This window comes from Anabrus simplex, chromosome 4 (genome assembly GCF_040414725.1).
Source record: "Anabrus simplex isolate iqAnaSimp1 chromosome 4, ASM4041472v1, whole genome shotgun sequence".
Lineage (NCBI taxonomy): Eukaryota > Metazoa > Arthropoda > Insecta > Orthoptera > Tettigoniidae > Anabrus > Anabrus simplex.
Window position 1 is genome coordinate 377271627 of NC_090268.1, and position 16995 is coordinate 377288621.

General features: G+C 37.5%; 1 protein-coding gene across 4 annotated transcripts in view; it reads left to right on the top strand.

The window, feature by feature from the left end:
• The window catches only part of LOC136872020 (trans-1,2-dihydrobenzene-1,2-diol dehydrogenase), a 165569-nt gene that overhangs the window by 45593 nt on the left and 102981 nt on the right, over positions 1 to 16995 (top strand). For all 4 annotated transcript variants that reach the window (XM_068227298.1, XM_067145836.2, XM_067145835.2 and 1 more), the window contains exon 2: positions 13776 to 13977. In XM_068227298.1, the coding sequence (XP_068083399.1) occupies positions 13776 to 13977 (202 nt within the window). The remainder of the gene's footprint in view (positions 1 to 13775; positions 13978 to 16995) is intronic.

The following is a 16995-nucleotide window of genomic DNA, read 5'->3' on the forward strand; positions in this document are numbered from 1 at the left end:
TCCTGGTCAGTGTTTCTAATTTCCTGTAATCCCATGATAAGAATTTTGTGTTGGTCCATTATGTCGGTGATCACTTTTAGTTTACCGGTTTGCATGAGTGAGTTTATGTTGTGTGTAGAGAAGTATGTTATCTGCTTTGGTTTGATTCTTGATTTTGTCTCATTCGTGTATGTAGTACTGGGGTATTTCCGTGCCTCCGACTTCACGGTATCTTTCAGGTGGCAGCCCACCGTATCCGAATGCTGCCTTCTCTGAACTCTTGGTTCAGCCGGTGGAGTATTCCTTAAAAGACCTTCCATGGTTGACTGTCAAGGTGTCACCTGTGTGGGACTAGGTCCCGAATTACAACTCTGGATGTGATCCAGTGAGGTGATAATGAGGCCGCTCCTCTGGAGTACAGACGCCTTGTGCAGCTGCCCCTAACCTGGAGAACAGACGCTGCATAATAGATTCCAGTGGCATTTCCTCCACTGTGGGGACCATCACCCCACCCAAAGGGGCTCATTCGCCCGAAGCCGTTGGCCCCCTTCGGGAGTCAGGTTATTTCCCGCCGCCCAACACTCGGCGTTGGCAATTTTACAGCTGGGTGCCAGACCAGCAAACCCTCCTCCTTTCTCATTCCGGACTTGGGACCGGACAATGGCTGTTTATGATATTGAAAAGTATTTCTCTTCTCTCTGTTCAACCAACAATGATTACATATGAAATTATTATGCAAATTCAACATCAGAATGATTCACTTTAGATGACACCTGTCAGTTCGGCATCTCTGGGGAGGAAGTCATTTTTGCAGTGAAAGGTGGTATAGCTGTAAATACTTCACCAGGACCAGATCATGTGTTAATGAGGGTTATGAAAGATGATTCTGTGTGTGATATTAATAGCAATGAGGATGTAAGTAAGAAAGAAAGTAAGAACTGCCTTGATTTACAAGTCAGGAGATAAGGAAGTTGCATCAAATTGGAGGCCCATTTCCATCTGTTCAGTTTTATGTACGGTTATCGAGAATTCTAGCCCGCAGTTTGAGAGAATTCATGACATTCAACTATAATCAGAGGGGTTTCACTGCCTCACCAGGCACGTTAACAACATTTTATTGTAATAGTCAATTCTGCCCATGGCAAAGAATGAGAAAACTGATGTAACCATAGTTTTCTTTGATGTCCAAAAGGCATTTATTAACATTGGCCATGAGACAATCTGAGAAGAGTTCTAGAAAGTTCTACCACTCCATCTAAACTTGTTGAGCTATTCCTCTCTTTTCAAGAAGGCAATACAATCCAAACTAAAGCCAACTACTCAAGAACTAAGAGCAGAAATCTAAGAAGAGGTGTTTTGCAAGGTTCACCATTGTCACCTATACTTTATAATATCACACTGGATCATACATTGAATGAACTCTCAGAGGAATCAGTTGCTAGGGAAATTGGGTATCTACTCGTAGAAGGTTTGAAGCCTCTCACAGTACTGTGTTGATGACACAGTTGTTGGTAAGGACAAACCTTCCACTCTAAATCTGACTGAAACAGCAATGAGAAGATTCATTGAGATAGACTATAACATCAGTATGTCTCAATTAGTGTCCATTAACATATCTCAAGGTCAACTTACTGATAGCCTAATTTTTATCTTCAGTGGAGGTGTAAAAGCAGTATCGCAAGATGGAGTGAACTTTTGGAACAGAATTACCTTTGACGCCCACAGTACGATGGAGGATCTACGTCTCAAATTGGAGTCGCTGTCATAATCTCCTCTCCTTCAGTCAGACCAAAAGTTCACCTTCATAAATTCTTCCGTGTCCTGTATGTTAACTGATCCATCTCAGACTGTTATGCTGAACTGTATTCCTTTGAAGTTTCTTGAAGACAGCCACAAAATGATAAAATACACACTGAAAGAAATCCTACAGTTTCCTGTCAACACACTTGAAGGTATGATATACAGCCAATGGAAGTTCAAAGGTCTAGGACTTTTCCGATAGTGAGAAGCTGTCCTGCAACAGATTAGTGCCCATGGTAACCTATAAATGAATAGAAACCCTTAGATTTTGAGAAGCAGACACCTCTCTGAGGAGAGTAATAACAGCCTACAAAAACTGCACGCCACATTGTGACAGCTTATTAAATCTCAAGAAAGGTCTTTTGGATCCTATTTAAAGTTGAAAACTTCATCACGGGTCCATATTGAACTGAGAATAACAAAAAGCAGTACAAATTGCGAAAGGTCCACCTTTTTAATACAAAATAATTATGTTCGGTTTGAATTACAACATTTTAATTTGGTTACTCGGTACCGGTTTTGACGTTGTTAGATATCATCATCAGCTGATCTTAGAATAAGGCAAATATACAAGAAATATACACAATATAAAATACAATACATAACCCTTTACACTTAAAAGATCAATGATAAGATAAAATACAAGAAATAATTGTGCTTGCAGGCTCTCTATTTATAACAAGATGAAATCTTGATAGTCAATGTAAAACAATGAAAATGAAAACATAACTATTCATTATTGATTAAGTCTCTGCCACGTTTTAAAACTTGAGATCATGTATGACGTTACTAGTCACAGGTTTTAGTTTAAAGATTTAATACACGTTTTTTAAAAAGTTCCTCTGTGAAAAGATGAGTTAAAAACACAGCCGTGAGTAGGAACATCTTGGATCGAATCTTCTAGATCTATAGTGTATCGTAATTGACCAGGTGGATCATGTTACAAGCAAGGTCATTAAAGATATTGTGTGACCAGAGTTTCCCAGTCCAATGCGGGACCTGAAGCATGAAAAGAGATAAGGAATCCATTAAAAAATAAGATTTAAAGGAGGAAAATGAGACAAGAAAGTTGTCGTTTAGTAAGAGACTCACCTCGTTCGGCTTGCTGTAAGGTACAGAGTGTGAAGAGGAACTGAGGGCCGGGACATGCATGTATCAAGGTCAAGGTGTAAGTTCAGGTAGGGGGGGGGGGGGCGTTGTGGTAGGGGAGCATACCTTGAAAAGGTGTTAGGTGCGACATAAAAGTCCGAGCTATTATTTGGAAGTTTGATGTTTGTAAAGACTGTAATGGGAATGTCATAAAGAATTTTAGGGTGTTCAGAAATATCATTCAAATTTAAGTTGAAATTGAAATATTGATCCAGATGTATGTAGCAATTTTCAGTGGTGTCAACTAAAGAGCCTTTACTTAACATTTCCATTATCTTATGTCTTGATCTATACTAATAAATTTGTGTTTTAAATCGTGTACGTTTTGGCCCACTGCGGAAAACCTGTTGTACTTAATTGCGTTAACATGCTACGCATACCTGATTTTGATGCTCCATCCAGTTTGACCGATATATGAACAATTACTTAATTAATAATCAACATTTAAGTGTTTTCATTTTCATTGTTTTACATTGACTATCAAGATTTCATCTTGTTATAAATAGAGGGCCTGCAAGCACAATAATTTCTTGTATGTTATTTAATCATTGATCTTTTAAGTGTAAAGGGTTATGTATTGTATTTTATATTGTGTATATTTCTTATATATTTGCCCTATTCTAATATCGGCTGATGATGACGTCTAACAACATCAAAACCGGTACCGAGTAATCGAATTAAAATGTTGTTATTCAAACTGAAGAACATAATTATTTCGTATTGAAAAGGTGGACCTTTTGCAATTTATATCGTCCCTGCTCTGGCAAACTAACGAATCTGAAAATTGTCAAAAGGTTAGGAGAGCTGAAAGAAGTTGTGATTACTCATGTCAAATCAATTTTTATATTTAATTATTGGTTTTATGTGTTAGGCATACAGAATGAGCTGCAGATGTGAGACTTTGTCAGAGGGTAGACAATATATAAATAACAAAATGTAGACCAGAACTTCAGAACTACAGATTCCTTAGTTTGTCAGTTTCGCTAGTTTGCCAGAGCAGGGACGATATTGCTTTTTGTTATTCTCAGTTCAATACGATGCAGTTTTTAACTTTAAATGATATGGCCTACCAGACAAAATCAAAAGCCCAATACTATATGGGCTTAAACATTAAGATTGGAAAATTGGGCAAAGATATAGTATTTATTAAGCAGTGTAAGAAGCATAACTTGACCCCTAATTTCTTAAAACCGGGCGAGTTGGCCATGTGGTTAGGGGTGCGCGCCTCTGAGCTTGCATCTGGGAGATGGGTTCGAATCCCACTGTCGGCAGTCCTGAAGATGGTTTTCCATTGTTTCCCATTTTCACACCAGGCAAATGCTGGGGCTGTACTTTAATTAAGGCCATGGCCGCTTCCTTCCAACTCCTAGGCCTTTCCTATCCCATTGTCGCCATAGGACCTATCTGTGTCGGTGCAACGTAAAGCCACTAGCAAAAAAAAATTCTTAAAAGGCATCATAATAAAACATCGTGTCCCTTTTCATCAACAGAAATTTCAACAAAAAGCTAATAAACTTTGGTTAAAGAACAAATTGAAGTTTTTCTCTAATAATTTTTTTTTTTTGAATAATCGTAATCGTATGTATGAAGCTCACCTTGAGTCTGCTTGCTTACTCACTAGAGCTCAATGGAATTTATTTCAAGACCAAGTTCACAACAAGCTATTTAATGTACTATTTCAAAAACAGTTAACTTTAGATAAAAAAACTTCAAGCACTTATGAGAAAAACAGTATCACTCACATCCCTCTCAAAAACAACTAAAGAACCCTGTACTTCCGACAATTCAAGTAAAAAGTTTCATCCTCCATTAATTAGTCTATTTAACACTATCCTAGTTGATGAGGAAAATTTAATTCTTTCGAAAGGTCCGAAACATAATTAGCCTAATACTAACGTAACAAATACAGCTTCCAAGCTTGTTATAGAATCAGACGTAGCCATTAGTAAAATGCCTCAGGACTTGCAAGAAGAAGAAAGACTGGATGTAAAAAGGCAATTAAATAAAATATACTTCTCCCAACTCTAATAACACCACGGAATCTTATGCAGAAAGAAAATGCATCCTCAAACTTAAAAAGAAAATCAAAGACAATCAACTCATCATCACAAAAGCAGACAAGGGAAATACAACAGTTACCATGAACAAAACTGAGTACATTGAAAAGAAAAAACCTTTTTCCGCAATAGTTTTTTTCCGGTTATTAGGAAGGACCCAACTCATTCAATCCAATGTAACCTAAAACAGACATTGAAGAATACTTCGTTTCTTTTTACCGAACAAGAAAAACTTAGATTAATTAACGTGAATCCAGGTTTACTGACTGCAAAAGCGCTACCGAATATTCATGAGGCTGATGTCCCCCTCTGCCCTATTATTAATTATAGGCCTAGCCCCTTATATAAGTTATCTCAATTTATTCAAAAATTTCTCAAGAAACACTACACATTTTCTTCTAATAAAGCCATTGAGAACACTATAGAATTAATCGAGAAGCTAGATAGCTTTGAACTTCAACTCTACCATTCTTCGCACTCCCTTGACATTGTCAATATGTATCTGAACATAAAAACTAACGAACTTTTTCCCATCATTGAAGAGAACCTAAATACAAACAGCCAGTTAAGCAAACTCGAAATTCTCGATTTCATATCCGTTTTAAAATTGTTAATCAACAACAACTACTTTACCTTTACGGTTAAAATTGAAATAATAAATAAAGAGGTTTAACCTATTCAATACTTTACCTTCGACAATGTCATTTACAAACAAGAAGGTTTAGCGATGGGGTCACCAGCCTCCGGCATTTTATCCAATATTTATTTAGACTTTCTGGAGCATATGGCTGTTGATAAAGATGATAAATTTGCAAACATGCATTTGTGGACTAGGTATGTTGATGATACCTTTATAATTCTGGACGACCGCACCATTGATGTGCTGGCCACACTTATAAATCTTAGTAGTATAGATCGTCACATTAAATTCACCCTAGAATCAGAAACAAACTGATTGGTTAACTTCCTAGATTTAACGATATCCAGACTTCCCTCTTCCTTCTCATACAAGATTTATAGAAAACCTACCCACACAGCAACAATGATAAGACAAGATTCATCACACCCTCAAATCAATAAATGCGCCAGCTACAATAGTTTGGTAGATCGCGCCTTCAAAATTCCTATGACCAAAGTAAATTTAAATAAAGAGTTAAACATCATTCGCTCTATCGTTAGATTTAACGGTTTTAACGAGGCATTTATTGAACGCATAATTAACAAATTCAGACATCATCCTAAATCAACATTACAAAAACACAAACCTAGTCCTAGTATGTTTTCAATTTTTACTTTCAATAAAGACATATACAGCATCATTAACATCCTTAGAAAACATAACGTCAACATCTCCTTCTGCACCAACAACAGAAATACGGAGATCTTACATAATTCCACTTCAACAAACAAAACCAACCCTTTTTTTAAAATCAGGGATCTACAGGTTTCGTTGTAATGACTGTAATCGTACATACATCAGTCAAACTGGACGGAGCATCAAAATCAGGTATGCGGAGCATATTAATGCAATTAAGTACAACAGGTTTTCCACATTGGGCCAACACGTACACGATTTAAAACACAAATTTATTAGTATAGATCAAGACATAGAGATATTGGAAATGTTATTGGATACCACTGAAAATTGCTACATACATCTGGATCAATATTTCAGTTCCAACCTAAATTTGAATGACATTTCTGAAAGAAAAAAAAAAAAAAAAATGATGTTCCCATTACCGTCTTTATGAACACCAAACTTCCAAATAATAGCTCAGTCTTTTGTGTCACACACAACACCTTTTCAAGGTATGCTCCCCTACCACAACGCCCTCCCCCCCCGACTCCACTCACACTTTTGCCCCTCATTCCCCTCCCTCAGACCCACATCCCCCCCCCCCCCCCCCCTCCTACCTAAGCTTACACCTTGCCTTGATCCGTGCATGTCCCGGCCCTCAGCACTCCGTACCTTACAGCAAGGACCGGGAAACTCTGGTCACAAAATATCTTTAATGACCTTGCTTGTAACATGATCCACCTGGTCAATTACGATACACTATAGATCTAGAAGATTCGATCCAACATGTTGCTACTCACGGCTGTGTTTTTAACTCATCTTTCCACAGAGGAACCTTTTAAAAAACGTGTATTAAATCTTTAAACTAAAACCTTTATACAAAGGTCACTTTGACATCGTGACTACTAACGTCACACATGACCTCATGTTTTAAAACATGGCAGAGACTTAATCAATAATGAACAGTTATGTTTTCATTTTCATTGTTTTACATTGACTATCAAGATTTCACCTTGTTATAAATAGAGGGCCTGCAAGCACAATCATTTCTTGTATTTTATCTCATCATTGATCTTTTAAGTGTAAAGGGTTATGTATTGTATTTTGTATTGTGTATATTTCTTGTATATTTGCCCTATTCTAAGATCGGCTGATGATGACGTCTAACAATGTCGAAACTGGTACTGATTAACCAAATTAAAATGTTGTAATTCAAACTGAACAACATAATTCTTTTGTTTTGAAAAGGTGGACCTTTTGCCATTTATATTGCTTTTTGTTATTTTTGGATCCTAGGAAAATAAGGCATTTACCGAGAGATTAGAAATTCCAAAAATTCCTCAAAAGGGAAAAGGCACTATCTTATTTAAAGAACAACATTCAGTGAACAGTTGGGTAACACACCACGACCGTCTATTATGCAGTGACTGGCTTGATGGTGTTGGCTTCCTCAAAAGGGAAAAGGCACTATCTTATTTAAAGAACAACATTCAGTGAACAGTTGGGTAACACACCCGACCGTCTATTATGCAGTGACTGGCTTGATGCTCTAAAGATGATTGCTAATGTCGCAGCCGTTTGAGCTGTGTCTGGCAGGTCCCAGGACCTGTTGTCATTGTAACTATGAGATAGAAACCCTTTCTCATGTCTACAGTAAAACCCTGCAATTAGACACAAAGCTCCATTGCTCAGTCGTTATGAGATGCTGGTTACACAGTGCACGAAGGGGTCCATGGGTTTCCAGAGTCCAGCAGTACCCATAGGATTGATATAATAGTCTTCAAAAAATATCACCAGTGTATATGTTATTGATCCTGCAGTTTGGTTTGAATTACATTCTAACCAGCCCAGTGAAGTACACGAGTAAAAGAAGCAAATTTATGAGCCAACTATCCCCTTCTACCGATGTGAATATGGATTGGATAACATTGGGGTGATAGGTCTCATGATTGGTGCAAGAGGAACAATAACCAAGATTTTTTTTTTTAAATTTTGCTTAAGATTCAACCTATGAGTATCGTTGACAAAGAATGGAGTTCTCAAAGCCTTGAAAAATTCTCTGTCAATAATGAGGCATATCTTTACAGTAATGTAAAATTAGTATACTTTGTCCTCGTGTGTTTATGAATAAAATAAACTGATAAGGTCAATAGATAACAACTCTTTCAAACCATTAAGAAAGTGAGAGTTCGAATACCACCATTGGCTCTGAAGATGCTTTTCCGTGGTTTCATATCAGGAAAATTGTGGGTCTGTTCCCCATCTGCCACCTGGGCGACTGCCCTAAATGCAGATCACTAGTGATTGATTGATTGATTGATTGATTGATTGATTGATTGATTGAATTGAGGCCACGGCCACTATATTCCCAGTCGTAGCCCTTTCCCATACTTGCATCACTGAAAACCTTCGATGTGTTAGTGCAACATTAAACCACTAGCAAAAAAAGAAAAAAAGTAAGAAACAATTGGAAAGACAGATTCTTAGTATGCAACTGATATAAATTACAACTGAAAGAAATGGAACCAAAACAACTTCAAGAATAAGGAAAGGTGTAAGACAAGGCTGCACTTTCTCATCTTACTTGTTTAATATGTTCATGGGGGAAGCAGTTTCAGTGATGAAAACAAAATCAACAAGAATTGAAATTAATGGAAAACAAATTCATGAGTATAAAGTAAACTTGTGTTCTAATTCAAGGAGGGACAGCTCTCTTCAAGCACACTTCCAGTGAGGTGAGCTGCATGAACCATTTCAACCATATACCAGCCCGCCTGGCATTCTTCAATTTGTGGCGGTACTACACCCCTGGGCATGGCAGCTAATAACACTAACCATTATGCTACGGAGGCAGACGTGGTATAAAGTATGCAGATTACATTGCAATCATTGCTGACTGTGTAAAGGGGATGAAGAGAATGCTAATAGTTCTAGCTCAAGTACTGTCAATCAGTCACTACTGATCTGCATTTAGGGCAGTCGCCCAGGTGGCATATTTCCTATCTGTTGTTTTCCTAGCCTTTCCTTGAATGATTGCAAAGAAATTGTAAATTTATTGAACATCTCCCTTGGTAAGTTATTCCAATCCCTCACTCCCCTTCCTATAAATGAATATTTGCCCCAATTTGTCCTCTTGAATTGCAACTTTATCTTCATATTGTGATTTTTCCTACTTTTAAAAACACCACTCAGACTTATTCGTCTACTGATGTCTACGCACGCCATCTCTCCACTGACAGCTCAGAATATACTAATTAAATAACACTAGTATATTTTCATTTACCCACCTATTCAATACAATGCAATCTTAAAAATTAGGATTTTGTCCTTATCAAAATTGTTAACATAAAATTCTATTCCTGTGGTAAAATATGGCTGATGATGCCTACTAATGATAGGTGAAACATGTACTATCCAATGTATTAATTTTATGTTAACAATTTTGATAAGGACAAGTCCTAATTTTTAAGATTGTATTGTATTGAATAGGTGGGTAAATTAAAATATACTAGTGTTATTTAATACAAATACTTTCAATACAGATCCAAAAATGAATTTTATCACGTGTAATATACCACTTAGTCGAGCAGCTTGTCTCCTTTCTCCCAAATCGTCCCAACCCAAACTTTGCAGCATTTTTGTAACGCTACTCTTTTGTCAGAAATCACCCAGAACAAATCAAGCTGCATTTCTTTGGATTTTTTTCCAGTTCTTGAATCAAATAATCCTGGTGAGGGTCCCATACACTGAAACCATACTCCAGTTGAGGTCTTACCAGAGACTTATATGCCCTCTACTTTACATCGTTACTACAACCCCTAAATACCCTCATAACCATGTGCAGAGATTTGTACCCTTTATTTACAATCATATTTATGTCATTACCCCAATGAGGATATTTCCTTATATTAAGACCTAGGTATTTACAATGATCCCCAAAGGGGACTTTCACCCCATCAACGCAGTAATTAAAACTGAGAGGACTTTTCCTATTTGTAAAACTCACAACCTGACTTTTAACCCTGTTTATCATCATACCATTGCCTACTGTCTATCTCACAACATTGTCGAGGTCATTTTGCACTTGTTCACAATCTTGTAATTTATTTATTACTCTACAGATTAACATCATCTGCAAAAAGCCTTATCTCTGATTTCACTTCTTTACACATATCATTGATATATATGTTTGTCCAACCATTGTCCCGTTTCCCTACGGGGTCGGGTATGAGGTGAGATGAATCTGTCGTGGCGGGTTTTTATGACCGGATGCCCTTCTTGACGTCAACCTCATCAGAGGAGTTAATGAGATGAAATGAATGACGTGATATATGATAGTAGGGAGAGGGTGAAACCTGGTGTCGGTACATAGCCTACTCCTGTCGAATAGCACCAAGGGGTCTGCTCAATGCTTAACGTCCCCATCCGACGGACGAATTACCATCAACATCGTCATATGCCCTCACTCCATATGGCACTATGGAAAGGTTTGGGATTTAATTCAGGCTTTTGGCACGCAATCTAGTGATTAGAAATTGTATACCACCACCTCCCCTACCCTGCTGGCCAGCATTCTGATGGTGAAATTTTTTTCGACCAACGGGATTCGAACCGGCTAACCTCGGTGTCAGAACGTTTTAGACTTCAGCGCCTTAACGATCATGGCCACCAGGTGGGCATATCATTGATCAGGCGAAGCTTTATATGTTCCTGTAATAATTAAGAGGGGAATTCCTCAAGGCAGTATTATTGGACCTTTATGTTTCTTTTTCTTATATCATTGATATATATAAGAAAACATAAAGGTCCAATAATACTGCCATGAGGAATTCCCCTCTTAATTATTACAGGGACGTATAAAGTTTCGCCTGCTCTAATTCTCTGAGTTCTCAAAATTAACATTAATATAAAGACTATAGGTATGAATGAAGACATTTTAAAACTTCAGGCTAAAATAAAGATCGTAAATTGAACAATTGAGCATGAAAGTCAGCTTTTTTTTAAATCTTGGAAGCATTATCACCATGACAACAGAGTTATCCATGAGATGAAGGAAAAAATCTATGATTTAGAACAAAAAACATCTGCTAGCCAGTAAGTTCATCAATATCAAAACAAGGAAGGTATTCCTGAAGAACTTTGTGTGGAGTTGGTTTCCTGTGTATGTGAAAGTTGAATTCTGGGGAAATATGAAATGGAAAAGTTGGAAGCAGCAAAGATGTAGATGTGGAGAAAAGTGAAGGAAGTTGGTGAAAAAGGAAATACAACCCATGAAATTGAAACACAGAGGGCAAAAGCCTACGGGGCACATTTCTGATACAGTAACTTTCTCTGGAACTTCTTTGAAAGAAAAGTTCTTGGAAAGCAGGGAAGACAAAGATTAATAGTGTTCTGTTTTAAAAACTTGGTTACTGGAATGACCTTCATTTCTTATACAGCATTAAGAAGAACTACTCAAGGCTGACCTCTATGATTGAAGCAATAAGGCATAGCCTGTAGGTCATGAGTGAACTTTTTATTCTTTACAACATATCCAAACTTGAGCAAAACCAGTTGATGACACCTGAGTACTTCTCGCTGTTAGTGGGACTTGAGGGGATGAACCCATCTATAAATATGACACTGCCTGAAGATGTGGAGTTTTGCCTTCACCCTTTTGTGTTTTCAGATTTCTATATATGGTTGTTTCTTCCTATTAGACTACATGTATTCATAACACCCAATGAGTTCCTTTCCTCTTGTATTTGTCCTGTGTTACTTGACTTCTACCACCTGTAAAAACTTTAAAACTTCCTTTTGTCTGTGTATTTTCTTATGTGTACCGGGCTTTCTTCTTATATTACACTTTCCATATCAACACTGAAGATCTCTCATGATGGCTCTCTTGATGAGTGTGTGGATGCGTACTCCCTATTCCTGCTGAAGTTAGAAAACAGAAACAGCCATGTTGAAGTGTGAGAAGAAATATATTTTAAAGATTGTTAACCTAACATTGTGGTTCACCCCATCCAGATCTCTGCAAGCTGAAGAGAGTGCTTATCTATGAAGACAAGAGTATGTGAAGATTGTCCTCATCTCTCCTTTTGATTTTCTCTCTATTCACAATAACCTGTCACGTGTTTATTTTTTAATATTTATATTCTCCTAATTTCCCATCTTTAATATGCTTCCTTTATTGTTTTTAATCCTCTGAATATTAGAGTGATCTTTTTCAGCATTTAAGCCATGTGAATCAACTTAAATGGCGTAAAATCTTCCTAGTTTTCAAAGATATATAGTTCTCTATTTTGTCTATATTGTTGACTAGATCCTTCAATATGCACTATCTGATCAAGAGTACCCAGACACCCCTCTGTGTATGTAAATAAGAACCTAGTTGTCACTACATTCAATGCTGCTGCAATAAATGGCAGCTCAAGACTCAATGTTGTTCCTTGCTATGAGATATCTGCTGAATGGGTTGTCAAAGAAGCTCAGAATGATTATTGGTTGCTATATTAGTTAAGCAGTTAGCTCGGGCTATTTCCACTCTTTTCATGTTGCCCAAGTCAATTATTAGGGATGAGATTTTGAAGTAGAAATGAGAGGACACAACCGTGGCTGGATAGGCCAATTGTGTGGATTGACAAGGACTGTCAAAAAGCACTAAAGAAGGTGGTATGGAAAAATTGCATGACACTATGTTGTACCATCACCCATGAATTCCACAGTGCCACTAATTGTACAGCTAGAACCATGGTTGTGTTCTGGGAGACACCGCCACTAGTCCATTAATGACTAAAGATGTGTCATTTGTAGTGATGAATCACATTATACCATGTAACAGTCAAATGTGCAAATGCCAGCCTGTATAGTGTCCTGTGTTACTTGGCGGAGGTGGGGTGACAGTGTAGGGGTGTTTTCATGAAAGGAACTGGATAAGATAGTCAGCTATGGGTGATAGTGTGTAAGGTATTTTTCATGGAAGACACTTGGTCTTCTCGTATTACTACTGATCCTGTTAAAGGCAGAAGGATGTAAGGACATTTTGACCAGGCGTGTTTTCCCTACATTTCGAAGGTGTTCACTGTGTGTTTCAGCAGAATAATGCTCCCTGCCATAAATTAAGGGCTCTCGTGACTGCCCTAAATGGACTGGCTGGTCCAGAGCTCTGACATCAATACTGTCAAACACTCTGAGATGAATCAGAAGTAACTTGGTTCTAGACCCCAAAAACCTACATCACTTACTACAGCACTGCCGGAAGAATGTTCTGCCATTCACCTTGAGATGTTATGACAGCTGGTAGACAGTCTCTCCTAAAGAGTTAGAGCTGTTATTAAGGCTAGTGGGAAGCTCTCCATATTTAAGCTACAGGGCAGCATATCCAAGGATCACTTAGCAAACAGTTTTGAGTAGTTGTCTGAATACTTTTGATCAGCTATTGTATGTTGAATTTTATAATGTATTCATGTAACCTAATGCCAATAAATAATTGTATTTGTACTTTTTAGATGGCTACACGGTGGGGCATTGCAAGCGTTGGAAAAATAAGTCATGATTTTGTGACAGCTCTGAGCACTTTACCTGCTGAAGAACATACTGTAGTGGCTGTGGCTGCAAGAGATTTGGAGAGAGCTCAAGAGTTTGCTGAACTCCATAAAATTTCTATAGCCTATAGCTCATATGAAGAGTTGGCCAGAGATGAAAATGTTGGTTAGTATAGTTCTACCCTATATACTTTTACAGTGAACATGTGATATTAAGTGATTATTCACTCAGCATATGCAGATCCATTTAAGACTTGTATGACTATGATGTCCGAATGTGTTATATTTATTCCTCATATACTAAAATTGGGAGATATATTATTTTCCACTCAACTCTATATAGGAGATTGTGGAGTGGGTATGTGGGAAATTGGGAGTGAGATTTGTAGATCCTAATGGGTGGATAGGAGATGGGAATCTATGCTCAGATGGCCTTCACTTAAACCTCAATGGTACATGTAAGTTAAGGGTTTTGTTTAGAACAGTTATAGGAAGGTACATTAAGGGAAACAGGGTGGACTAGGAAGCAGTGATGAGAGTAAAGGAAGTTGGATTTCAAGTAAGGATGACAAAGTTGTTAGTTTTAAACTGTAGAAGTGGTGTTGTCGGGTTATCAGTCCATAGACTGGTTTGATGCAGCTCACCGTGCCATCCTATCATGTGCTAACCTTTTTATTTCTATGTAACTACTACATCTATCCTAATTTGTTTGTCACATTCATACCTTGGGCTACCCCTGCCGTTTTTACCACTTACACTTCCCTCAAAAACTAACTGAACAAGTACTGGGTGTCTTAAGATGTGTCCTGTCATTCTGTTTCTTCTTCTGGTCAAATTTTGCCAAATCGTTCTCCTCTCACCAATTCAATTCAGTATCTCTTCATTTTTGATGCATCTATCCATCTCACCTTCAGCATTCTAACAGCACATTTCAAAAGTTTCTATTCTCTTTTTTTTTTCCTAAGCTAGTTATTGTCTGTGTTTCACTTTCATACAATCCCACACTCCAGACAAAAGTCTTCAAAAACATATTTCTATATCAGTATTCAAAGTGAGCAAATTTATTTTCTTAAGAAAGGCCTTCCTTGCTTGTGTTAGTCTGCATTCTGTGTCCTTACTTCTGCTATCATTAGTTATTCAACTACCCAAGTAACATTATTCATCTACTTCCTTTAAAACTTCATTTCCTAATCTAATAGGTATTTCCTGCATCACCTGACTTCATTCGACTGCACTCTATTACTTTTATTTTGGATTTGTTTATTTTTCATCTTGTACTCTATCGTTCTCAGTGTGATTTTATTTCAGTGTAAATGAATATCACATGAGATACATTCACTTCCTTGCATAAAACTACTTTATTGCCGCTACGTCTACTTCTTAACAACACACAACAACACTACACTATTAAGACGAAACAAACTGAAGCAATTTATTACAAATTCTGTCAAGTACAGATATCAACAAGTTCTCACACTGGTTATTAACTTCACCACCACACAGTCGATTCTGAATTGTACAGATATCAACAGTCCACACACTGATTATTCACTTTGCCATCACAAGGTAAGAAAGATTGACTACCATCTCACTCAAGTCGATTCTAAAAAGCGCAGATATCAACCAACTCCTCAGCTCACTGTTATACTCACTCTAACCCACACTCTATATCCTCATACTGCACTATCTGACCGACCGACCTACCTCTTTATCATCAGGGTGACAGGTGGTCCTACATGCTATCAGCCAGGTATCTCTAATTCATTTTCATATCGGTGTTCATCATGTACCTGCACATCAATTCTTCTTTCCAGAACCCCTCTGTCATCTGATTTGAAAATTTACCCCAAGTCTCTTTAACCCTTTGGCACTCAGCCTATATACAGGAGTTTGCTCCAAGACACTCAGACTAATTTCTGTCATTTTCCAAACCGACTTACAAAAAATCAACACGTAAAGAGTTTAACACACATTAAAATAAAATAAATCACACTAATACAGGAAACTATGAGCATTTCAGAAATGAACATACCTAAAACGTATTGTTATTGGTAAAGCCAGAAAAAATTATTAAATTTTGAAAATAAATTTAAAAAAATATTTTTTGATTTTCAATGGCTGAAAAATCAGACATTATTGCGTATTCCTTCTTTACTCTTAGACGTGAAAGAAAGAACATTTATTTCTGATTAATTTGATATCAATATGATGTGTGTGCTGCAATTCGTTCATGAAGCATGGCACATAGTTATTCACTGTACATGTAACGGTCATCGATGTCAGGTCCTCGCGGTCCGATGCACGGTGAGCAGCTGTGACTGTGTCATTTTCCACATAATGCGAATCACTTTCAGCAAAAGAAGTTCATTATTACTGTCTAAATCATCTGAAAATTCAAGGATATCGGCCTCATTCGGCCTTGAATATGGCCTAGCCATTACGACAAAAAGATGACGCAAGCAAGTGCAACAACGGAGTTATGAAATGGAGTAAAATTATAGTTTGCGAAGTACAGCGAACACACGATATACCAAAGAAACGAAATATACTCTTAACTAAACTCATATCAAGATCGAATTGTTGTATTCATAAGCCAACCAAAACAGATCCACGCAATTAACAACTTCAAATAACCACAACATAAACATTCACGGTCAACAGATTTCATTTATCGAAAATAAAAATATTTTGTAGGGCAGGTGGATACATCTGTAGAGTAAAACGCAAATTCAACGTTTTAAGGTACCGTCACGATCAACTGTTACGATTTAACAGCAACGGAAATGACGAAAATGCCTAAATAGGACAGAGCCGATATATCGGCGCCGTGAGTGTTTTCGCCATAACCTCTCGCGCCGATAGATCGGCGCGCTGAGTGCGAAAGGGTTAAACATTGATAAATGCAAAGAAAAGTATTAGTAAACAGATAAGGAATATTTACTCTAGTTTTGAATTACATGTTTTCCATTTGTATGAAATTATCAGAATTGTTGAGATTAGGAAGAATATTGCCCTCTGTGTCATTTGTAGGGCCTCCATGGCTCAGGTGGCCAGCTTCTCACCATTGGGTTCCATGGTTCAAATCCCGGTCACTCCATGTGAGATTTGTGCTGGACAAAGCAGAGGTGGGACAGGTTTTTCTCCGGGTACTCTGGTTTTCCCTGTCATCTTTCATTCCAGCAAC